The 24,328-nt window shown below is 52.8% G+C and overlaps 2 protein-coding genes across 7 annotated transcripts in view; one reads left to right on the top strand and one right to left on the bottom strand.

Annotated features, from left to right (window-relative positions):
• Positions 1-19,872, top strand: part of Zbtb17 (zinc finger and BTB domain containing 17) — a 32,240-nt gene extending 12,368 nt beyond the window's left edge. For 4 of the 6 annotated variants that reach the window (XM_023722569.1, XM_023722566.1, XM_023722568.1 and 1 more), the window contains 14 exons: positions 14,037-14,246; positions 15,018-15,206; positions 15,825-15,962; positions 16,246-16,371; positions 16,858-17,096; positions 17,177-17,319; positions 17,409-17,709; positions 18,016-18,103; positions 18,192-18,308; positions 18,393-18,513; positions 18,596-18,726; positions 18,979-19,212; positions 19,321-19,410; positions 19,490-19,872. In XM_023722569.1, coding sequence (XP_023578337.1) covers positions 14,039-14,246; positions 15,018-15,206; positions 15,825-15,962; positions 16,246-16,371; positions 16,858-17,096; positions 17,177-17,319; positions 17,409-17,709; positions 18,016-18,103; positions 18,192-18,308; positions 18,393-18,513; positions 18,596-18,726; positions 18,979-19,212; positions 19,321-19,410; positions 19,490-19,773 — 2,409 coding nt within the window. In that variant the 5' untranslated portion in view covers positions 14,037-14,038 and the 3' untranslated portion in view covers positions 19,774-19,872. Of the gene's footprint in view, positions 1-14,036; positions 14,247-15,017; positions 15,207-15,802; positions 15,963-16,245; positions 16,372-16,857; positions 17,097-17,176; positions 17,320-17,408; positions 17,710-18,015; positions 18,104-18,191; positions 18,309-18,392; positions 18,514-18,595; positions 18,727-18,978; positions 19,213-19,320; positions 19,411-19,489 lie in introns of those variants that run through there. The other 2 variants (XM_004637701.2, XM_004637702.2) reach the window with 2 other exon arrangements.
• A 1,592-nt stretch (positions 19,873-21,464) lies between these two features.
• Positions 21,465-24,328, bottom strand: part of Spen (spen family transcriptional repressor) — a 108,122-nt gene continuing 105,258 nt past the window's right edge. The window contains exons 12-15 of the mRNA XM_004637769.2: positions 23,678-24,154; positions 23,345-23,539; positions 22,968-23,126; positions 21,465-22,596 (exon numbers count right to left, since the gene is read on the bottom strand). Of these exons, the coding sequence (XP_004637826.1) occupies positions 22,465-22,596; positions 22,968-23,126; positions 23,345-23,539; positions 23,678-24,154 (963 nt within the window). The 3' untranslated portion in view covers positions 21,465-22,464. The remainder of the gene's footprint in view (positions 22,597-22,967; positions 23,127-23,344; positions 23,540-23,677; positions 24,155-24,328) is intronic.

The raw sequence follows: 24,328 nt of genomic DNA on the forward strand, positions 1-24,328 counted from the left end.
TATGCAGTGTATTATTTGTTGAAACTGTACTACCGATTTGATTTGAAACTCTCATTGCTATCTGTTTATCAATAAAATTTTGAAAAAAAAAAAAAAAAAAAGAACAGGGTCTCTATACACAGCCCAGTGTGACCTCGAACTCCCAACAGTCCTCCTGCCTCAGCCTCCCAAGTGCTGAGATTTACAGGCCTATGTACCACGCCTGGCCTCATTTGCCTGTTCTGTGTGTTTCATATAAATAGTATCCTGCAAACTGGCCTTTGATGAATGGCTTCTTTGGCTTTGCATTTTTTCGAGGTTTATGTTGTAGCTTGGATCAATGCATTTTCTTATTATCAAGGAATAGTCCCTTGTGTGGATGTTCTGCATTTTGTTTGCTCCTTCATCAGTTGTTGGGCATTTGGGCTGTTTTTGTGTTCTCACTACCAGGAATCATTTTGTCATTATAGTCAAATGTGTGAACCTTCTGTATGAAACCTGTGCTTTTTTCAGTTCACTAATGCCTCTAGCACCATGGGGGATGGATCTCAGGCCTTGCCCTGAGCTTCCTCCCCAGACTTATTTTTGAGGCAGGATCTTGCTGAGTCACATAGTTGTGCAGACTGGGCCTGAACTTGGGATCTTCCTGTGTCAGCCTCCCAGAGTGCTGGGATTTCAGGCAAGTGCCACCCTGCCTGGCTTTGTGCTTGATTAATTTTGAGGAGCTTTTTATGTAGTTCAGGGATATTACTGTACCCATTTTTTAAATTTATTTATTTATTTATTTACTTATTTATTTATTGCAGTGCTATGGATTAAACCTAGAGCCTTGCAAATGATAGGTAAAGGTGCTGCTCCTGAGCTGCAGTTCTTTTTATTTAAGACTGGGTCTTGCCAACTTTCCCTTTGCTCTTGTGATCCCTCCGCCTCAGCCTTCCATGCATCTGAGGGGCTAGGAATGCATCCCTGTGCCATCTGACCCCCCTGTAGTGGGTTTCCCTGGTAGCCACCTTGTTACATCAGCTGAACTGAACTAGCATGTGCTGGGTGTGGGAGGATTGCTGAGGATGGCTGCCCGCAGCATAAGAGGCAGAATCAGAGAAGCTGTTGGAACCCATTGGCTCTCCTGGGCTGTTCTGGCGGTGACCTTGTCATGCCGGCTTTCCCAAAGAATGTGGCTGTTTTTGTTGGAGGAGGAGCTTGGGACCTTGTTGTTGCTGAGAATGACTACAGTTCATTTTAGGGGAGCTCTGGTTCTCATCTTGAACATTGCTTCCTGGCTCTGGAGGGGAAGAGGGTGCACTGCTCAGCCTCATGAAGAAGCTTGTCACACTGGCTTTCCTGATGGGAGCTCAGCTTTCCTCATCGCTGAGTGAGCTCAGGACCTCACTGTTGCTGAGGATGGCTGTGGTGGTACCTTTGGGGGAGCTCTGGTGCTTACATTGCTCCCTGGCTCCAGGTCAGGTCCCTCAGCCTGCTAGCACAGATCCTTCACCCCGCTGGCACAGACTTTCTAGCTTCCACCGCTGACCTTCAGGCCTTTCCAGGGTAGGTCTGTGAAGTGGGCCTGCCATGAGACCTTATCGTGGGCTCTAGGATTTCAGCTGGACTCATGCAGGATTTTAGGATCCAGACCCTCAGCTGGGTTCTTTGGTCTTTAGTGTATGGACAGATTTCCTGTACTTCTTGTATATGATTCTTTGGGTGATTCTTTATTAAATAATGTTATAAAGTGTGTTATGTTGTTCCCTTGTAGTAACCCCTAACTATTGACAGCCCCCTTTTTACCACATAGGCTATCAGCACTGTCCTGGGTTTGTGTTTGCTTTTTGCAAATTGAGAACAGAGTAGTGAAGGGCACAAATGAGAACAGTTTGACTTCCCATCCAATCTTTCTTGCTTCTAAGAGTTTAAGTTTGTGTTCCCTCCCTTTTCTGGGAGTTCCCCCACCCCCAAGTACCGGGGATTGAACTCAGGACCCTGCGCTTGCCAGGCAAGTGCTTATTCTACTGAGCCATCTCCCCAGCCCTCTCTGGGAATCTTGAGGCTGCCTGCTTGCCTCTCAGAGTAGTCCTGGCCTAGCCAGCCCGGGTTCTGTCTCTGTGGCTGTGGTTCTGCTTCTTAGGTCAGCTGTTTTAGGCCTAGACCAGAAAGGTAGGGCTGGATCATGGTGGTTTCCACTTTTCTCTCCTAAGCTCGAATTTCAGAGTGGTTCTGTCCACTTGTGGAAGATGTTGGGGATTTGAAAGGGTGGAGTTTGGTGGCACTGCTTATTTAGGGCACAGCTGAGACCCTGGGCCCCTTCTAATCCTAATGGGAGCCTGCATTCAGCCCTGGGTGAGAGAAGTCCAGCAGCTTTTTCTGTGGTGCTGGGAATTGAACCCTAGGTCTCTGGTACCCATATGCAGGCTCTCTATGCTGAGCTACATCCCCAGCCTTTCTCAATCAAGTTTTAAAAAAATATCTTGGGCTGGCCAAATAGTGCAGCAGATTAAAGCATGGGGCCAGGGATTTGATCGCTGGGCCTGCAGTGCCGTCCCCGCCTCTGAGGCGTGCTGAGATGGCAGTTGAGACTGGGCGTGGTGGCACACACCTGTAATCCCAGCTCTTGGGAGGCTGTAAACAGGCAGATCACTACAAGTCTGATCTAGTAGTAAGATCCTGAATACCCTGTAGACCCTTTCCTAAAAATACAACTAACAATAAATAAATAAAAATCTATCTATCTTATTTTTTTTTAAATTTTATTTATTTATTTATGTGTGTGTGTGTGTGTGTGTGTGTGTGTGGCCAGCTCAGCCCACCAGGGGGTGGGGCTGGCTGGCATGTGGTGCTGGGGGATTGAACCGCGGTCCCTGATGCTTTGCCAAGCTTGTTCTAAGTAGGTGCTTTAGACCACTGAGCCATCTCACCAGCCCTCTATCTATCTTATTTGGAGTAGTAAATGTAACATTTGATTTTGGCTTCTGCCATCCATATATATTATTGTAGGCCAGGTGCAGCAGCACATTCCTGGAATTCCTGCTACTCTGGAGACTGAGGCAGGAAGATTGCAAGCTTGGGCCCAGCCTATGCAATTTAGCAATACCCTTTCTCCACATAAAAAACTTCTATTAAAAAAAAAAAAATGAGGGCTGGTGAGATGGCTCAGTGGTCTAAAGCACCTACTTAGAACAAGCTTAGCAAAGCACAGGGACCGTGGTTCAATCCCCCAGCACCACATGCCAGCCAACCCTGCCCCTTGGTGGGCTGAGCTGGCCACACACACACACACACACACACACACACAAATAAAATAAAATTTTTTTAAAAAGTGGAGAAATTTATAAAAAAATAAAAATAAAAAATAAAATAAAATAAAATGATAATAGCATAGGAAGCATTGTAAACAAAAGATACCTCCTGAGTGCTAGGCAGATATCTCATTTTTATTGTCACACAGTATCTGTCAGACTTCAAACACATATCTTTGTCATTTGCCAGTTTCATTATGATATTTATGTGTTTAGCATTCGTTAAATCTTAATGTTAGAAGGGACCTTAGCAGTCAGCAGTCACCTAATTCTAGTTTGGTACAATGTCCTAGGAAAAGTCAGTCACTTGTGACAAACATGCATCACCCAAAGTCTGTACCCATTTTCAATTCATGTGTAACCTGCTCCATTATCAGCAGAGCCCAGGGCCACTCATCTTCCTGGGCACAGTCTCCTTTCTCTTTGATGAGTCTGGCCCCTTCCTTTTTTTTTTTTTTTTTTTTTTTTTTTTAACCAGGGGTTGAACTCAGGCCCTTATGCTTGCTAGGGAAGCACTTATTCCACTAAGCCATCTCCCTGGCCCCTGGCCCTTTGCTCCTGATGCCCTCTTTTCTCCTCCAAGTCAAGTCCCTGTAGAAGGGAGGTGGTGTTTGGGCCTTGCGTTTCCTCACCTTCCTGGGCCTTTCCTGCTGTCTGTCAGGCAGGCATTCAATGTGATGGACTCCAGGTGCTGATGTACACCTGTATTTAGAAGGCAGGATGATCCAGAATTAGGGCCCTGGGGCACCCTTGTTTTATACTCTACTGCAGGCACTGGTTTGCATGTAATGTGGCAGTGACAGTGAGAAGGGCAGGAAACACCATTATGAAGCAGGACCTTCACTGTCACCCCCATTTCATAGGAAGGAAATTGAGGTGCAGATCCCCATGCACCCTTGCCTGTCTGCACCAGGTTTCTCTCCTGAGGTCCCGGGCCTGCTATTCCTTGGCAGTTGTGTGATCCTGAGAGAAGCACTTGAGTGCTACAGCATCAGAGCATCTGCCTGGAAAGGAGCATGCCAGCTGCTGTTCTGGGGGAGGCCCCTGACAGGATCTCTGTTCTTAGGGTTTTCCCGAGTGACACATTCTCTGTCACATTACTGTAATTTTCCATTTCTCATAAGAGAAATTTTTTCCTGTTGAGAAGTTTTCAGTCACCAGGTTTTTACAGAAGATGTCTGAAAGGTTTTGGTGGATAAAAACAAAGGACTTTGGATCTCTGATTCTTTGGCATTTTTTATTTCTGCCTGCTTGCCTGTCTTTGTCTCTTTCTGTCTCTGTTTTAATTTTTTAATAGATAATTTTACAAGTGGTAAAACAGAAAGTACAGAGAAGATATCAGTGGTGTGTCCCTGGCCCCACCCTGGCCCCATCTCTGCCTCTTCATGGCCTTTTGTTCAAGTGTGAGTCATTAACAGGGCTGTGGTTGGGGACACACATGGCCAACTTGCTTCATGATGAGGCTGAGTGTCGCTCAGGTCTCTGAGCCCCTCCAGCAGGAGATGCTTGAACCTTGTAGGCCATTTATGGTATCATGGGGAGGACCCTTTGCACTGGCTGTTTGGGAGATCCAGTAAAGCAGTATCGGATTCAGGGCACCAGCTAACCACCCCCTAAGCCCTTGTTTGTACCAGCTAACCACCCCTCAAGCCCATACTCCATTTTTCACGTCCCAAGGGCCTAGTGCTGTGGGGCTTCCCCACCTGCTGTTTAATCTCTGGCTGAGTGTGAGCCAGCCCTAGGCTGTCCCTGTAGCTGTGTTTCCTGCCACCTCTGCACCTGCTTCTCCTCTTGCAGAGCCGAGGCCCGAGTGTGCATGTCATTTTTTGTCACACACCCATTTCAGGACTCAAGCTGGCCTCTGTCCAAGTAGCCATGCTTTTGTTGTGTCTCTTTAAATGGAGCCAGGCACCCGTCCTCCAGCAGTAGCCCTGCTCCTAAACTGCCTTTCTGTCCTGGTGGAATGGCTGGTGGGTGAGCATGGGCCTGACTGCCATTCTTTTTCTTATTTATTTATTTATTTATTTTCTTCTTTCTTTCTTTCTTTCTTTCTTTCTTTCTTTCTTTCTTTCTTTCTTTCTTTCTTTTTTATAGAGTCTCACTGAATAGTTCAGCCTGGCCTTGAACTCAGTATGTTCCCCAGGCTGGGCTTGAACTCAACAGGTGTCCTCCTTCCTCAGCCTCTTAAATGCCATGATTATAGGCCTGCACTACCACACCCACCCTGACCATCTTTCTGGGGAGGCTTTGACTACCTGCTTTTGCTCTGCTGTTGCTGGAGAAAAGCAGCCCTGATTTCCCAGGTACCGGGAGCGTACCAAGGACACTCAGGTCATTTTAGGTTTTTTCTTTGTTTTGTTTTATTTTTGTCTTTTTGAGACAAAGTCTTACTGTGCAGTTCTGCTGGCCTAGAGCTCTCTTAGTAGCCCAGACTGGTCTTACAGCAATCTTCCTGCCTTAGCCTTCCAAGTGCTAGGATTATAAGCATGCACCACCATAATGGGCCTTCATTTTCATTTTTATTAGTCTACTTTTCCTCCTCCTGTCATGACTGTATCAGTTACAGCCCTGTACGGGATATGCGGCATCTAGTTCCACTTTTGCTAATGGTTAGGCAGCATTTCCGGTCTGCTGTGGGTCTTGCTGAATCCTCACAGTCTATTCATAGGCTTTCCTATTTTAAGCTGAGCAATCTAAAACTCAGGGTTCAAGGGCTGGTGAGATAATTCAGTGGACTAAGTGCCTGCTTAGGCAAGCACAGGGACCAGGATTCGATCCCTGGCACAACACGTTATGCTGGCCCTTCCCCCGGGCACACTGAGTCAGAGACCTGGCATGGTGGTGCATACCTGTAATCCCAGCGCTGGGAAGGCTGAAAACAGGAGGATCATTACGAGTCTGAGCTGCATAGTGAGACCCTGTACCAAATACACACACACACACACAGCTTAGGGCTCAAGCACACACGTCTTGGCCCTGAGCCTGCTGCTCTCTTCTGAATGTAGTAGCTGCTCCCTTCATTGCATCTTCTGTCGGTGACTACAGCCATAATTGGGCCTCTTGACCCTGCCCCCGTGTGATCTCCCAGGAAATGGTTCTCAGGCTGGAATTTTGGCCATCAGCCACATCTGCTGTACTAAAACATGTCCCTAGCCTGAGCACCTTGCCATCTTGGTGAGACAGCCACTACCTCTTATCATCTACTGTGTGTCGAAGTGACACTCCTGTCTTCGTTAGGTTCTGTGTAGTCTTCCTCACACTGCAGAGTAGCTGCTGCCTTTGGGAAATGTGCCTGCCCGACTCTCAGCTCTTTCAAGGCAGCCCAGTGTGTGGAAGCAGCCCAAGTCTCAGTGCTCTCAGACCCGGGAGGGCTCAGCCTCTGCTGTTGCTAACCTTAGCTCTCCTTGGCTTCTCCTGCAGGGCAGGCCCCCATGCCAAGGCCATGGGCCTCACTCAGGGCCTTGCACTTGCTCTTCCTGAGTCTGTAGGACCTCAGAGCTCCCAGTGACATGGATCATGCTAGCACTTCATTCAGGTCTTTGCCTAAAAGCCAACTCCTCAGAGGGCTCCATCATGGCCCCTTCCTCTCCCCTTAGTGTGCTGTAGTTTTCTCTGTAGCACTCAGGACCTAACAGTATAGTTTCTCACCTGGCTTCCTCTGTAGGCTCAGAGCTGTCATGCAGTGCCTCAGACAAGCACAGGGAGGCTGCTGTTTGATGCCTGTGAGGCCCTTTAGTCTGTTCTGTACCTGGTCCTGGTGTAGAAATTGAGGACCCTGAAGTGCTAGAACTCCAAGTACTTGTGTAGCTGCCGTGCCCTGCTGATCTTCTGTATGCTGGGCAAGTTTCCCATCCACCTACATAGTGTTGTTCCTCAAATCCTATGCCTCAGTGTTTTGTGTTGCCATAAAGAATGCCACAAGCAGGATAATTGATGATAAAGTTTATATTTCCACAGCCAAGACAGGGAAGTCCAGCATATCTGGGGTGTATTCAGCATGCTGGCATCTGGGGGGCCTTGGTACCCAGTCCACATGGCAGCAATCAGGGCAAGTGAGCTGCTAAGACAAGACAGTGGGGTGCCGGACCTCATCCTTTGTCACCAGAGCCCACTGCTGCGGTAATGCCATCAGTCTGTTCCTGAGAGCAGAGCCTTGAGGTCTAATCACCTCCTAGAAATAGTACCTCTTACGTTGGCATTAAGTTGCAGCATAGTTTTGGAGGGGACAAACAGCACAGCACAAGTAGGCGCTGTTGGATTTAGTAGGGTGGAAAGTCATTGTTCAAAGGAGCTGTTGTCCATTACTCACTCAGTTCACAGTCCCCAGAGTACAGCTGTTGTATCCTACAGGTCCACAGTGTATTTTGACATTGAGTTAGACATATTCAAAAGGGCCAGGATCTGCCTACAGGGCCAGGTCCTCATTGTCAGTTGGACCTGACTAAGACCACAGGCTTGGTTAGGTGCTGCTAACACTGTGAGGGAGACTCCCATCTCCACCCTGGCCCAACAAGCTTGTTAAGTTCACAGGAAGACTGAGGTGACGCCCTCTGTAACTTGAGGCTCTGTGAATGTGTGTAGCCAAGGCAAAGGAGAAGAATGCCGAGTTCTCCTGTCATGAGCACTCAGACGCTATCTTTTGGACCAGACAGCTCTTCCTTTACCCAGCATGTGTACTGTACTAGCATACCGGACCTCTCTGGCATGGCTCCCTGGGGCAGCACAGCCCTTCCTACATCCCTTGGGCAGTGCACATTGGCCCCACCATAGAGACTGGGCGGTGTGTAACATGCTTTTGAAGCAGAGTCAGCATTCTAATTTAGTATTATGTTTAAGGTGTCTTTAGAGTTAAGAAATCTGCTTTTTGTCCTACTGATATATGTGGTTTTTAGCTAGGGCACAGTTTGTCATCTGGGGTGGGAAGTAGGGTTGGGCAGATGGGCTTTGGGGTTGCATGTCTGGCCTGAGGTGAATATCTCTTGGCCTGAGTCTGTTCATTGGGCCACCTGTATATCTAGAAGACTGGCAACACTGTGCAGCTGGCAGCCAGCTGGTAACCTCTCCTGTGTGCCCTTAGGTTCCTCACGTCACTTGGAGAGGATGTCAGGTGTGGCCTGGTGTGGGAACCAGGGACCATGGACTGTCAAGCTCAGCATCTTCTTGTAGTTGGCCAGTATTTCTTGGCCTAATGGGCCCCTCTGTGGTGGCTTTAGTGCAGTCAGTACTAAACTCCTGGCTGCAGTTTAGTGCTAATAACCTGGGTAGTCGGTCTGTCTTCCTTTCTTCTTCTTTTTTTTTAAGTATTTGATACAAGGTCACACTATGCAACTCCGACTCCCCAGTGCTGGGATTACAGGTATGCACCACCACACCAGGTCTCTTGTGGCCAGCTCAGTGCTCCCTGGGGGCGGGGCTGGTGCAGCATATGGTGCTGGGATCAAACCCATGTCTCTGCACTTGCCTGGGCAGGCGCTTAGTCCACTGAGCTATCTCACTGGCCCTAGTGTTTCATGTTTGACAGGTGCCCATATGATTCTGTGTTGGAGCTGTGTTCTGCGGGCTTCTTGGCTCTCAAGGCCTGGAGCTCACTCAGCAGTTTAACAACCGTGGTAAAGTGCCTGTCCCTGGAGAAAATGGCTGTGTGGGGTTCTTTGCTCAGCACTCCCATCTTTTTTCCCTCCTTCCTTACTAATTGTGCCCCAGGATTTTCCCAGGTTGCATTTAGAAGGAATAATGGGTTAGGATGACATTCTTTAACAGGGCCAAGTCACAAAACAGTGCACCTGAGGTACCCAGTGTAAAAGGCACAGAGATACCATCTGAGAGTGTCTTCAACTTTGTTTATTTAAGACAAGGTCTGCAGAGACTGTTAAGTGCACTGTGATAGGAGGAACCTGGTGTGTGTGTGTGTGTGTGTGTGTGTGCGCGCGCGCACATGTGCAGGGTCTCACTACACAGCCCAGACTTGTAGTGATCCTCCTGATTTCTGCCTCCCTAGTGCTGGGATTACAGGCGCGTGCCACCACACCCGGACTCCGTCACCAGCTCAGGGCACCCGGAGGGGGCAGCATGGCATGCAGAGCCAGGGATCGAACCCTGGCCCCTGTGCTTACCTAAGCAAGCACTTAGTCTGCTGAGCTATACCGCCGGCCGGGAACCTGGTTTTTGTTGTCACTGTTAAGACAGGATCTTGCTGTGTAGTCCATGCTTGACCTTGAGCTCACTGTGTAGCCCTGATGGGCCTGAAACTCTCCATTCTCCTGTGTCAGCCTCTTGAGTGAATCACAACAGACCTGTTGAATTGAGCAGTGGGGTTTTATACTTGAGAAAGCTTCCTCGTACTCCCTCCTCGGATCTGCTGGGCCTGGAGGACAGTTAGATAGATCTGCCAGCTGTCCTGGTCCCACCACATGTATGAGTATGGCTCTTCTAGTTCCACTGACCTCATTATCCAGTTGCCCACTGGCCTAGGACCTCAGGACAGCCCTGATGAGAGTAGCCAGTCTTTGCCTGGTCCCTGTGCCATGACTTGATCAAGTGTAGCTCTGTAACTTGCTTTTTTTTTTTTTTGTACTAAAAACTGTATTGAATTTTGAGGTATTGTCCTACAAATGTGGACTAATCTAGGTGTCCGAATGAGGAAGGAGGACACACCCAGTGGATAGAAGGGCCCTTTGCTCTCACCCATCCAGCGGGACTGTCTTCCCTCTTGTCATTCACCTCTGTTTCAGCTGTCCCTTGCTGTACAGCACACCTCCCAAACACTATTAGTGGTTTGGCCACACAGTTTCTATTGCTCAGTTTTGGAAGTTGTCTGGGCAGTTGCTTTGCTCTCAAGGTGCTGGCTGCAGTCATTTGTGTGACAGCACTCCATGAACAGCTGGGCTGGGAGCACAGGAGAGCACTCTCCTCACGGAGTTGTCACTGGGCCATTCCTTGGAGCTGTGGAGACCACCGGGCAGGGAGGGAGGGAGGGACTTCTGTTATGCCCATCCGGAGTCTCATCGTAGTGTTACTCAAGGGCCACCCTTCATCTCCAGAGAACTCCCTGTGAGGCTCCAGGCTGTTGGTCTTAGAAGAGCATGAATCACAGGCTGGAAAGCGAGCTGCTGGCAGTGCCATGGAAAGGTGCCTGACCACAGTCGCAACCATGGGTGACAGAGGCCTTGGGCGCGCAAGGTGCCCTGTGGGAGCTCACCTCCTGAGTCTGAAAACCAGGACTCGGACCTGTGCTTAGCGGTCTAAAGCACCTGCTTAGGCAAGTGTGCAGGGACTGTGATTCGATCCCCAGCACCACATGTCGCGCCAGCCCCACCCCCGGGGTGGGCTGAGCCTACCACAAAAAAAAAAAATAAAATAAAATCAGGACTCCGCATGGCGGGCTGTGCCTGCACTTGCCATGGTCCCATTTTGAGGGAGCTAGCTCTCATTAGCACCCGGGATCATCCTCACTGAGGACAGGGAAAAAAACAAGGGCCCACACTTATACTTGAGTTTGAGTAAGGGCTGGTCTTGCAGCAGCTGCTGGTGGGAAAGGTCTGGCTGTCTACCAGACCTGGCCAGACAGGAAGCAGCTGTCTGCTGTTCTCATTCAGAGCCTCATCTCTGAGGTTGGTGCAGCGCTTCTTCCTCACACTCTGTCTCTTTTCTGCCCTTCCAATTGTGGCTGTGCGGGCAGGAGGCAGCCTCTGGGGGCCTTCTGGAGCATCTGGGGTTGTGCCACACTCACCGAGCGTGCCGCCTGTGGGGGTGCTCCCTAGCGGGAGGTGCTTGACATGCTCTTCTGTGAGTGACACCTGAGCACTGCTGGCACAGCTCCCGGACTGCTCACAGATGTGTGTGGAGCTGCTGCTCGAGCTGCTTCTTGTCTGTCACTTGGAACAGGCTATTTTTCCTTCTGTCCCACTCTCCTCCCCTCCTCTCCTTACCTTACTATCCTCATCCTTTCTGCTTTTCTCCTTTCTCTTTACCTCTCGCCTGTTTTTCCCTCCTTCCTTTCCTTCTTTTCATTTCTGTTTCTCTTCTCTTTGTGTCCTGGGGATTGAATGCAGGGCCTTTGCACTTCGCTACATCTCCAGACCTTTATTAATTTTTATTTTGAGACAAGGTCTTATTAAGTCACTGAGTTTCCCAGGTTGGCAACTTGAGATCCTCCTGTCCCAGACTTCCAGAGTGCTGAGATTACAGATGTGAGCCACCACAGCTGGTTTCCCTTTTCTTTCTCTGATTTTCCTAGGACAGATGCTTTGGGGAAGGGAGCTGTTCTTGAAACATCCTTGGAGGAATTAGAGGCTTCTGGTTTTCTTCTGAGCCCTGCATCTGGGGACAAGCCACCTCTGATGCCAGTGCACAGTGATGCATGGGTCATCCAGCTTCTCTGCTGTGTGTGTAGGGGGAGGATAGGAGAAACCATGCCACCATCTACTCTGTCCTGTGATCATCTGACCTCCAAGGCTTCTCAAAATAGTGGTGTCCATATCCCTTGCCAGCGTTTGAGCTCCAGGAAGGCAGTTGGTGGGCTTTTGCTGTGCTTTCCCTGGGAACTCCAGGTAGCCATTCAAAGCCTGTTGCAGCCTCAGGTCCACCTAAGCTGTAGGCTCCTGCTCATTGCTCAAGGCTTTCCTGGCAAGGAGAAGGCAGACTCCCACTAGTGGGGCTCAGCCGCTGCCCCTTGGGGGAGCCTGGGAGATAGTCCCTTCCAGCTCAGCTTTCAGGGCCCACCCACCAAGAGGGCTGGTCTGGACCTCACTTGCAAGTTCTGAAACAGGGTTTTGTCCTGTGTGACCCTTGTGTCCCCTCTCTGCACTTGGGAGATGGCTCACTTTAGGCTCCCTAGCATGAAGAGAATGATGGGGCTCGGGCTTGTCTGTGCTCACTTGTACTCTGTCTCTTCATGCCTTTGCCACCACAGAGAAGACAGAGGTCAGGCAGTTAGTTTGACTGTGGCCTCCTGCTTTTGGCTTCTCATGCCCTACTGAGAGGGAACCCAGGCTCAAGGACCCAGCAAGGGCACTTGAACCCCAAGGACTGGACCCAAGTTCTTTTGCATATCTGAGGGGCAGAAAGAGTAGAGCCAAGATTCTTCCTTGCATTCCTTCACAGTACCAGTAAAGGCTTGCTCCTTCCAGGATTGGAAACCTTAGAGAAAGGCACTTCTGTGGGGGTGCTGGATCTGCAGTGGCCTTTGCCTCAGGTGGCTACAGCTGGTTTGCTGTGGAATAGATGAGGGCTGGCACATGGGGCGGGCTAATGCGTTTATTTGTGGAGCTTGCCAAGTGACTTCCCCCAGCTCCATACCCTCAGTACTGGGGACTGAACCAAGGCTTTTGCATTGAGTTGTATCCTAAGCCCTTTTAAACTTATTTTTAGGCAGGATCTTGCTAAACTGCCCAAGCTGGGTTCTAACTTGTGATTCTCCTGCTTCAGCCTCACAAGGTGTTGGGATTACAGGCCCGTAACACCATGCCCTTAATTTTGAAGTTTGTAGCTACCATGGGGTGGGTGGACCTGTGCTGGCACGTGGGGCGTGGCTTTCCTCCAGCTCATCGCTGACAGCAGCCATACATGGTCATGGCAGCTCCCAGCTGCAACTCCAGTGACTCAGCTTTGGAGGCTGATGTAATGGAGCAGCCAGAGCGACTGCAGACTGGGGCAGAGAGCCCCCATGGCATCGCTTTCACCTTCCAGAGACAGCGAGGGCCCCTCTGGCCTCAGAGGAGAGAGAAGTCCAAACTCATTTCTGGAGCAGCTGGCAGAAAACCACTTACTGGGCCACCCGCTGTGCTGATCTGTGCAGTGCGGCCTCAGACAGGGCTGCTGGTTTTTCTGTTGAAACATTTTAAAACTGGTTATTTTTAGAAAATAAAGCCTGCTTGTTTTCCCTAGGACGTCTCTGGTCCTCGGACTCTGAAGCAGCACCGTGCTGGCGGGAGCATTCTGAGCACATTCCCACTCAAGATGCTTGTGGGATTTTCAGGTGTTCAATAAGGCCCCTGACATGGAAACTGGTTAGGCCGGCAGATCGTGGGGTCAGAATTGGAGTTTCTTGTTTCTCCAGAAAAAGCTACCAGGACAGAGGTTTCCGAAAGTGGGGGATTCCTAACTTCATGTTATTACCTATGCCTGTGGTCAAGAGAGGGCTCCCCGTTCTGGAGGACCTAACTGTGAGCACAGAGAACTTGCTCAGGGCCCGTGGTTGCAGTGGGCGAGCAGCCAGGTTCGGAAACACCCAGTGATGAAAGAGCCACCTTGTCATCTCCCTGGACGAACCTTTCATCAGTCCATGACAGAACAAGAAAAAAACATGAACAAAATAGGTCATCTTAGGGCTAGCTGTGCCCAGTTGGACATCTGTTCTTCACCCCTAGATTATGTGATGGGTGGTAAACATTGTTGGGCAGACCATGGCCTTCCTTTGTTGAAACGATGACAGCAATCAGTGTTTTGTGTTTGTTTGCTTTTTTTGTTTGTTTGCTTTTTCGACTTGTTATTGTCATCATCTGGCAAGAGATGGCTGTATTGGTTCTTTGCTGCCTCTTGGTTCATGGCTTCCCTGATAGCATACCTGGGAATCTAGAAGCTGCTGGTCCATCGTGACTTGTACCAGGTGTCTGGAGTTATCTGCTCTTCGGGAGTTGAAATGCTTCTCCATGTTTTAATTCTCCCTGTCTTTGCTTCGCATTTCCTCTGGGAGTTTGGGGCTGACAGGTGAGGCAGACTGGCATGCCTTCTCCGTGCCGACAGAGGCCCTTTGGCTTTCTGCAGCCATGGACTTCCCCCAGCACAGCCAGCATGTCCTGGAGCAGCTGAACCAGCAGCGGCAGCTGGGACTTCTGTGTGACTGCACCTTTGTGGTGGATGGTGTCGACTTTAAGGCCCATAAGGCAGTGCTGGCGGCCTGCAGTGAGTACTTCAAGATGCTCTTCGTGGACCAGAAGGATGTGGTGCATCTGGACATCAGTAACGCGGCGGCAGGTACCCCCTGGGGCCAGGGCAAGCTTGCTGAGGCCAGAAGCTCTGGGTGGCCCCTAGCCATGCAGATCCCCAGGGTGGCACCTGCAGGCTGCAGGGTGCCCCCGGCCTCCTATGCAAGTCTCAAGTCCTGAGCATGTACTAAAGTTCCTGCCACCTTTTGGGGGCCTCTTTTGACTGGAAGCACTGGATGGAAAGGCTCTGGTAAGCTTCAGGCTATGGTGAATACAGGACAAGCCTTGTCAGTATGGACAGAGTGGGTCAGGTCCCTGGAGACACTGCTTCAATGCTGAGCAAGAGTGTGGGGACAGTGAGGGCGATGGTGAGGAAACGGCTGGAGTTAGGCCGTTCAGTTAGGACTCAGGGTATGCCGGTCCTGATTTGGGTTCCTGACCCGGAATGATGTGACACGTGAGAAGTCAGTACAAGGGAATGATCTCCCGTTTTATAGGCATGGAGACTGCGACCCACCAAGGTCAGGTGGCTGGCCTGGCAGTCAGGTAGGGAGTTGGTGACAAAGCGCAGAGGAAGTGCTGGACTTGCAGTTTGAAGTGTCCTCCAGGGATGCAGCACAGCAGCCAGGTCAAGGGTGTGCATGCAGACATGCTCACGCCTTCCCTTCTTGCAGGATGGCATTCACACCTTCCGTTCTGTGTGGACATCCTCCTTTTTAGCAGCTGGCTGCGGCCCAGCCCTGCTGCTGAGAAAGGGGCTGAGCAGGCTGCTGGTCCTGGCCCTCGGGTGGGACTGTGATGGTTGCCCTGTCCTTGGCAGGCTTGGGGCAAGTGCTGGAGTTCATGTACACAGCGAAGCTGAGCCTGAGCCCTGAGAATGTGGATGATGTGCTGGCTGTGGCCAGCTTCCTCCAGATGCAGGACATCATCACGGCCTGCAACGCCCTCAAGTCACTTGATGAGCCAGTCACCAGCCCTGGGGAGAATATGGAGGTCCCAGCTGCAGAAGGTAAGCGTATTGTAAGCTGTTTCTGAGCAGGTGGTTCCAGACTTCTGAGGAGGGCCCTGCCTCTGACTTTTCGGGCTGCCTCTGTTGCCTCCCCCTCCTGGAGGTGCTGGTAGAGACTGGCTGAGGTTACATGTGAGAAAGGTCCTGGTGCCTGCTCCTGTCCTACCTTTCCACAGCATAGGCTGGGGGGCTGCGCCCACATCACTGCTTGTGTGTGTGTGTGGGCAGGGCTTGCTTCTACCCCTGCCACAGCTGTCTTCTCCAAAGCATCCTTCCTCTCTCCTGATGTCCTCTGAAGCCCGCAGACACCCTGTGTGGCAGTCTCTTAATTGTATACTTTCAAAGGACTGAGTTTCTTTCCTTCTAAGCACTGACTCTTGAGTGTGTTGGCACATGCAAGGCCTTCCTCACCAGTCTGCATGCCCCACTCAAGCAGGAAATGCCACTGCTGCATTCCCAGTGGCAGCCAGACATGGAGTTGGGGCTCATGTGTCCGGCAAACAAACCAATGACCATACCTATCTGCAGCGGGGACCCAGAAGGTTCTAGGCCCCCTCTCCACAGTCAGATGGTAGGCAGTTGATGGGAAATGGCAGCTCTCACCTGTTCCACCTTCAGGAGGTGACAGGAGAACCAAAGAAAAGGCTGCTGCCACCACACTGAGCAGGCTGGACCAAGTTGGAAGCAGTGTACCCCCAGGCCCAGCGGGAGAGCCTAAAGAGGAGCGGGGTGGCCAGGCCGAGAGCACAGCTAGTGGTGAGTTGTGATCTTTGAATACATTGGCTGCCTGGTGGAGGAGGTGGGCAGCTGTAAGTGAGAGGCCCATCCCAGTGCCTGCCAGCAGCCTGGGCCCCAGGGCCACCTGTGCGGGGCTAGCAACAGGGAGGTGCGTGGCCCAAGTGCCCACACTCATAGACAGCAGCCCCATGGTCTGTTCTGAGGCATCTCTTCCAACCACCACCAGAGGCCTAGTCTAGGAGAGCCATCAGCCTCTGGACAGAGGGTCCCAATCCAGCCTCCTATATCCACCCTGCCTCAGGTGCAGAGCAGACAGAGAAGGCCGATGCCCCCCGGGAGCCCCTTCCTGTGGAGCTCAAGCCAGACCCAACGAGCAGCATGGCTGCAGCAGAAGCTGAGGCTGCCATGTCGGAAAGCTCAGAGCAAGGTAACCCCAATCCTAGGATGTACCTCCTCCCAGGGCCCCAGTGTGTGCTGCCACTTGACCTCCCCTCGCTACCTGCAGCCAACCCCACTTGGAGTCGCTGTTCACTTCAGCGTTTTTCTCCTTGAATCTGGAGCATCTAATTGAGTCCTAAAGCATCTTGATACAGTCCCAGAGATTCCGCTTCTGCCAAGCTCTAGGCACCGTGCAGGTTATGTCTTGCTGCCCACAGCACCCAAAGTGCCCATCTCCAGCTGACTGAGGCCCAAACCTGCATCCTCCAAGTAGTGAATCCCTAGGGCACAGACCCAAGGTACCTTCCCTGGCAGTGCTGGGGGCGGACTGGGCCGTCACTCCCAGACCTCACTGGAGCTGTACCAGGCACTCAGGTAGAGGAGGGCTGCGTGAGGTGAAGTGGATCCACTGGGCCTGACCTCGGAGTGGCTTCAGTGCACACCCAGGCACCTCAGTGCTGCTGGCTCTTTGCAGAAATGAAGGTAGAGCCAGCCAGCAAAGGAGAAGAGCCTGAGGAGGAAGACTCAGAGCCCACCGAGGTCAAGGAGGAGGGAGCACGGCTGGAGAACGGAGAGGCCCCTGAGGAGACCGAGGAGTCTGTGGGCACGGACTCGGGACAGGAGCTCAGCGTGGAGGCCCGGAGCCTGCGCTCTGGCACTTATGGGGACCGCACTGAGTCCAAGGCGTATGGCTCCGTCATCCACAAGTGCGAGGTGCGGGGCGCAGGTGGTGCCTCCCCTCCCACCTGACCGGCCCCCACAGCCCACTCACGCCCCGTCCCGCTGTGCCACAGGACTGTGGGAAAGAGTTCACGCACACGGGCAACTTCAAGCGCCACATCCGCATCCACACTGGCGAGAAGCCCTTCTCATGCCGAGAGTGCAGCAAGGCCTTCTCCGACCCTGCTGCCTGTAAGGCCCACGAGAAGACACACAGGTAGCTGCCCCTCAAGCCTCCCTCATCTTGCAGGCACCTTCCTGGGACCAGGGAGCACCCTTCCCTGTCCACTGCTTTCTTGCCACCAGCCCGCTGAAGCCATATGGCTGTGAAGAGTGCGGCAAGAGCTACCGGCTCATCAGCCTGCTGAACCTGCACAAGAAGCGGCACTCGGGGGAGGCGCGTTACCGCTGCGAGGACTGCGGCAAGCTCTTCACCACCTCGGGCAACCTCAAGCGCCACCAGCTGGTGCACAGCGGTGAGAAGCCCTACCAGTGTGACTACTGTGGCCGCTCCTTCTCAGACCCCACGTCCAAGATGCGCCACCTGGAGACGCACGACACTAACAAGGAGCACAAATGCCCACACTGTGACAAGAAGTTCAATCAGGTGTGCAGCCTGCCCAGAGCCAGGCATGGGAGTCCAGTGGGCGCAGGGAGAGCAGACGCGGCCCTGTCCTCAGGAGCCCTGCTGTCTGTAGCCTGACTCCCCCAGGTGGTGCTCACGACCATCCTGCCTAGCAACTAGGGAGGGCAGGCTGAGTCAGGGTGGCATTTGGCCCGCAAGGAATTAGGTGGGTGTGTTTTACCTGTCACTATGGGGACCTGGAACCTTCCACTGCTTTTGGGAGATGGCTCCATCCCCAGCAACCTGCCAGACCTGAGAGTTAGCCCTTCTGCCCCCTGCCTGCCACAGGTGGGGAACCTGAAAGCCCACCTGAAGATCCACATTGCAGATGGGCCCCTCAAATGCCGAGAGTGTGGGAAGCAGTTCACCACCTCAGGTAGGCCCCAGGCCACCCAGGCTTCCCACCCTCTCCCACCCCTGTGGCCCTCAGGCTCCATGCCAGGCATCCTTTGGTCTCACCACAGGTAACCTCAAGCGGCACCTGCGGATCCACAGTGGGGAGAAGCCCTATGTGTGCATCCACTGCCAGCGGCAGTTCGCTGACCCCGGTGCCCTGCAGCGGCATGTCCGGATCCACACGGGTGGGTGAGCGGGCCTCAACACCTGAGGGCTGGGGGGAGCCCAGGAGGAGCAGGAGCTCACACCTCTGCTGCCCCCATCCCCAGGTGAGAAGCCATGCCAATGTGTGATGTGCGGCAAGGCCTTCACGCAGGCCAGCTCCCTCATAGCCCACGTGCGCCAGCACACTGGCGAGAAGCCCTACGTCTGCGAGCGCTGTGGCAAGAGGTGCTCCGTCCCCCTTGTGGTGCTTGCTCCCCGGCCCCCTCTCCAGGGCAGGTAAATGCAACCCCCTCCCTTGCGCTGTTAGGTTCGTGCAGTCCAGCCAGCTGGCCAATCACATTCGCCACCACGACAACATCCGGCCCCACAAGTGCAGCGTGTGTAGCAAGGCCTTCGTGAACGTAGGGGACCTGTCCAAGCACATCATCATCCACACTGGTGAGTAGTACCTGCCCAGCTGCATCCTCCACAGCCCCTCCCTGGGTGAGGGCAGGAAGGCAGCCTTGGAGGCAGTTGAGTCCAAATGCAGACCCTTTCATTAGCGCTCCAGAGTGACACGTGTCCCTGGTGGCTTTGGTCAGCTCTGGTGGCTGCCCCAGAGAACTTCCTGCTGGAAAAGATGGGGCTGCTGGGGAAGTGGAGGCCTGGAGGTCCTCCCACCGCCACCCCGGCTGCCCTCCCCCAAGGCAGGAGCGAACCTTGCCTCCTCACCAGGAGAGAAGCCCTACCTGTGTGACAAGTGTGGGCGCGGCTTCAACCGCGTGGACAACCTGCGCTCCCATGTGAAGACTGTGCACCAGGGCAAGGCGGGCATCAAAATCCTGGAGCCAGAGGAGGGCGGTGAGGTCAGCGTGGTCACTGTAGATGACATGGTCACACTAGCCACCGAGGCACTGGCAGCAACAGCCGTCACTCAGCTCACAGGTGCGGGTGCTGGGCAGCTGAGGGCAGCTGTAGGTAGCCTTCCTCAGGCTGGCATCAGTGGGGTGGTTACTGTGACCTTCACCTCAGGCCTGCTGGTTCTGCCCACAGTGGTACCAGTGGGGGCAGCAGTGACAGCCGATGAGACAGAAGTGCTGAAAGCGGAGATCAGCAAAGCAGTGAAGCAAGTGCAGGAAGAAGGTGAGATAGGCCACCCAGGGTGTGGGCACAGGTGGACCCAGGGCCCTTCCCACCCTGACTTCAGCCTCCACCTCCACAGACCCCAACACCCACATCCTCTATGCCTGTGATTCCTGTGGGGACAAATTCCTGGATGCCAACAGTCTGGCACAGCATGTTCGGATCCACACAGCCCAGGCACTGGTCATGTTTCAGACGGACGCGGACTTCTACCAGCAGTATGGGCCAGGCAGCACTTGGCCAGCTGGGCAGGTGCTGCAGGCCGGAGAACTGGTCTTCCGCCCCCGGGATGGAGCTGAGGGCCAGCCTGCCTCGGCTGAGAGTCCTCCTGCAGCTCCTGAGTGTCCACCGCCTGCTGAGTGACTGGAGGCCCTCCTCTTTGACTTTTTATTTAAGGGTGGTGGATGGCACCCTAGAACTGAGAAGGGTGGCCCCATTCCCTAGAGAATAAATTTGATTATTTTCTAATGCTGCCTATAGGTCCCTGTTGGGGGAATGGGAGGGCTGGCAGATACGGCTATGACGGAAGAGCTCCACAGTTCAAAACCAGCCTGGAAGAGTCCTGCTGTCCCTGCTGCAGACATGTCTTTGCCCAGGCTTCTATCCTGAGTAGGGCAGTGGCAGCATCTGAGCTGGGACCGCAGCTCCACGGGCCCAGGCCTGCATGTCCTCCCCACTGAGCACTGCTGTGATCTTGCCTTCCTCTGCCCAGGGGACTAGACAGCTGGGGAAGGAGGTCAGTGGAGAGGCCCACACTACCCCCGGAGAGCCAGGCACCCTAGACAACACTGGGCTCCCTCCAAAACTAAGCCCAGACCAGGACCCCAGTGACTTTGCCCCCTTTTGCTGCTTCGGGCCTGGCTCCAGGGCGCTTTCATCCAGAGGATCAAGGTAGGTAGAGGGTTGTGCCAGGTCCAGCAGGCCACTGGGGAGTTCTTTTGGGCCTGGAGAATGAAGCAGGAAGGCTCTGCTCTGGCTTCAGCTAACCCTGCCAGAGCCTTCCACTGAGAATACTTACCTGCCCTGATCCAGTCTCCACCTTCCAGACACAAGGATGTATTGGGGCACTTTTGTGGGCTGAGGGAGCTCTGCAGCAGGACTGTCCATCCTTGCTCCCAACAGCTCTCTGCACACAGCTGTACCCCTTCCTTGCTAGGTGATACTGCTGTATCATGTGTGTATGTACATTTGTAGGAGCCCTGTTGATACTGCAAGGGAAAATGCCAACTAATTTATGTCCCTGCAGGTGTGGGGAGCTTAGGCACCCACTTCTGCCGTCAGGCAGCTGGTACAGGGCTAACGACCTCCAGGAGCACCAGGATGTCGGGCTCCCGACTTTGAGAGCCACTGGCATCATACAGGGAAGAGAAGGGGCAAGAACAGAGACCAAGGGATTGATCCCTGGCACTGAATGCCGCACTGGCCCTGCCCCTGGGTGCGCCCAACCAGTGATGGAGCCCAGGCGTGGTGGCACACACCATAATCCTGGACTGGGGGGGGGGGCAGAAAACAGTAGGATCACTACAAGTCTGAGTCGTGTAGTGAGACCCTGCAAGCGCGCGCACACACCGTGTGAGACACTTCTGATGGGGCGGGACTCGGTGCCAAGCTCAAGCCCTAGCAGGTAGGAAGCCCGGGGGCACAGGGCTGTGTGCCTGGGCAGGGAAAGGCTTCCGCAAGGGGGCGTCTCCTACTGTACTGAAGGCAGAAGTGCTTTCTGGGTTACCTCGGAGTCAATCAGGTCCTTGGAAGTTTCACGCTGACCTGCATATAGCAGGACACTAGAAAACGTTAAAGGGGCCGGGGAAAAAGTGGAAAAAGCGCTTGCCTGGCAAGCACAAGGGGCTGAGTTCAATCCCTGGTTCCGCAAAAAAAAAAAAAAAAAACAAACAAAGAAAAAGAAAGTGTTAGAAGTTTATCTCCAACAAAAGGATCCTTTGTGTAAGATGAAATGATCTTTTGGGGAGGATTAAGTGAGGGTGGGTAAAACCAAGGTGAGGTGAGTGCTATGCATGCTGGCCCTCCCACCAAGCAGAAATCAGTCACACTCGAGGTGTTTTATATTTTTTAATAAAGTTTGTAATCCAATGGACACACAAAACAAAACTGCGCTGAGAAAAACAGTTTCATAAATTAATAAGTGTTAGGAAGTTTGGAGAGGTCTAGGTCACAGGAGGGGGCTGGCCAGTCTTTGTACAGGTGCTGTGTGACACTTCTACATCGCGGGAACACGCCCGTGCTGTCATGAAGTGCACTTATACAAATGAGTGACGATACAAAGTCTGAGTATGAAAATAAGATTTTCTCTGAAAACACATTTTTGGCACAGATTAAAAAAAATGTATGTCGGGGAATTTTGATTTTTAAGTCAGTATTATATATATTTATATATATTATATATTTATATATACACACATCCCAAGTTCTGCATATCCCACCAAGGAAGGAAATCATGTGTTTGCTCCTGTTCCACTGTAAACTGTACATCCTGGTAAGTCAAAGGTGGTGGCAGCAGGAGTTCAAGCTGACACATCCAATGAGCAAGGGAAGAGGAGGTGGGGCAAAAAAACCCAATGAAATGTTCCTTGACCCCAAGGTTTCAGCAGAAGTTCCGAGTCGAGTCCTGCATTAGCATCTGACGTGTTCACACACCAAGACATCTGTCAAGAGTGTCACAGTCTGTCTTCACTGTGCAAAAGTCCAAGTCACTAATTTAGTGCAAAGGCAGTCCTGTTTTCTTGTTTCTTAAAAACAAAAACGAATTCCACGGCCCTATTTCTTTTCTCAAAAAAGAGAAACCAGCCCCAAGGTGTCTGTGAGCCCTGCAGTCGTGGCATGTCCTGGCAACAGTGTCGTGTAAACATACAAGGCAGCAGCACCGCCGCCCAGGGAGGTCGGTCCCTGGCAGCTGGGCAGGCACGGAGGCCAGCGTCTGGCAGTGGGGTCTGTCCCCTCTGTAGCTGTTCCTCTGCCTGACTCGATAGTCTGGTGTTCATTTTTTTTTTCCGGCAGAACCTCAGGGAAAATGCCCTGAGGTGGTGATAGTCCAGTGGCTCACACAGAGGCAATGACAATCATGAGATGGGGAGAGATGTTGGAGACACTGGCAAGGAGGTCAGGGGCCAGGCGGGACAGGTGACTCTCAGAGAACTCACAAGGCGGGAAGATCTGCAGCACATAGGCAGGCTGGAGAAGGGGCAAGAGAGAAAGTGGGACCCTCTGTCTTCAGCGCCCCTCTCCCAGCATGCTTCCAATAGGCCAGAGGCAGACATCCAGTCTAGGGCAGTGTCCCCACCATGCATGCATGTCCTGAACTCCCATGCCACCAGGCTTGAGAGGTCCTTGGCTGCTCCCCAGATCCCTTCTCACACAATGCTGGTTGCCTCTATCCAGAATGCCCTTTATCCACCTCCTCCACGAGCTGCTGGAGGCCCCTAGTTCCTGCTAGTGATCTGTGCCACCCGACTCCCACTTGCCATAGACCAGCCCCTCCTGTATACACACCACAGGGGGTGGGGTGGGGGGGCAGGACATGACACCATGCATGCTAGACCAACCTGATTGGAGCCAGGGTTGGGAACGTTGATAATCCCTGCTGCCTGCTTGGTCTGCAGGTAAGTGATGAAGGCAGCCTTAAGGGACTCAGTCTGGCTCACGACGTCTTCTTGGTCACGACCACAAGGCAGAGCCAGCAGCAGACAGTAATCTGTCTCCACCTGGGGCAGAGATGCCAGTGGTTAGTGACCTCCTAACCAAACAGCAGCCCACACCCAAACCAGAGTGATAAGTCCATTAAAACCCGGATTTCTGAGATGACTGTTGCACTCAATGTGCCTTTTGCTGTCTTTAAGGACTGTCCCTCACCAGGAGACAGCAGGGGACACTGCCTTTCCGGAGGGTGTTAAGGGCTCATCAGGGGCCCAGAAGTTCTTACTGTCATCCTTCGGGCCACCCCTTCCAGCTGTGAGGCCTCTAGCCGCATCCTCTGGGCGATCCTCAGTGGGGGGCCGCCTTCTGAGAGGGGCAGGGACCGGTGGGCCAGGACATTATTGCCAGAGACGAAGTGGAGCTGCACAGCAGCTGTGTCATTCTTGAGAGCCAGCAGGCCCTGCCACACGATGGGATACTTCTGCTCACAGGGAAACAAAGCAGATGTAAGCTCGTGGCTGAGGAACTGGGAGCTGGGCAAGGTCAACTGGGCAATCTTAGGACACTGAACACAGCACACAGCTTGGGAAATGGGGGTCCAGCCCTCGCCCGTGCTCACCTTCAGAAGCTGGACCATATCCACAGATCGCTGGGAAGTTAAGTGTGGAGAACAATCAGGCTTGGGGGCTGGCTGGACTTCAGTGTGTGGCAGAGTTAGCCCTGGTGGGGTGCTGGGGCCTGAAGTTGTAGGAACAAACAACGGCTGCTTTGGGGCAGTCTGAGTGGGCAAAGGCGCTGGGAGGTCCGGCTTCATGGAGACAGACACAGGGGAGGGGTAGGAAGTCTGACTGCCTTCCACTTGTGCCCTCTGAACCTGGGGGGTGTGTGGTTCAGGTGGTCTGTTTGCAGGTACAGTTGGGAGGCGGGGCTGCTCGATTCCTCCTGTCTGAGTCCCCTTTGCCTCTTGGGAAACCTGAGGCATCTTGCTACTAGGCGGCTGACCAGGCTGGCTGAGTTGGGAGGGATTGCAGGGTGGCACAGGTGCAGCAGGCTGTGCAGACTGTGCAGGCTGCATGGGCTCACCCTCGGGAGGCCCCTAGGGTTGGAAAAGAAGGCAAAGAGAGAGTTAGAGTCTGCAAAGCTCAGGCCCTGTCCCCAACAAAGGGCCCAACAGGCCACACAGGAAAGTGTCAGCTGCAGTTTATCTTGTGCAAGCCAGGACACGGGTAAGAAATTCCATTACCTTCCTCCCCACCCCAGCAGGCAGAAG

This window comes from Octodon degus, unplaced genomic scaffold (assembly GCF_000260255.1).
Source record: "Octodon degus isolate 3935 unplaced genomic scaffold, OctDeg1.0 scaffold00092, whole genome shotgun sequence".
In the NCBI taxonomy this organism is placed as follows: Eukaryota; Metazoa; Chordata; class Mammalia; order Rodentia; family Octodontidae; genus Octodon; species Octodon degus.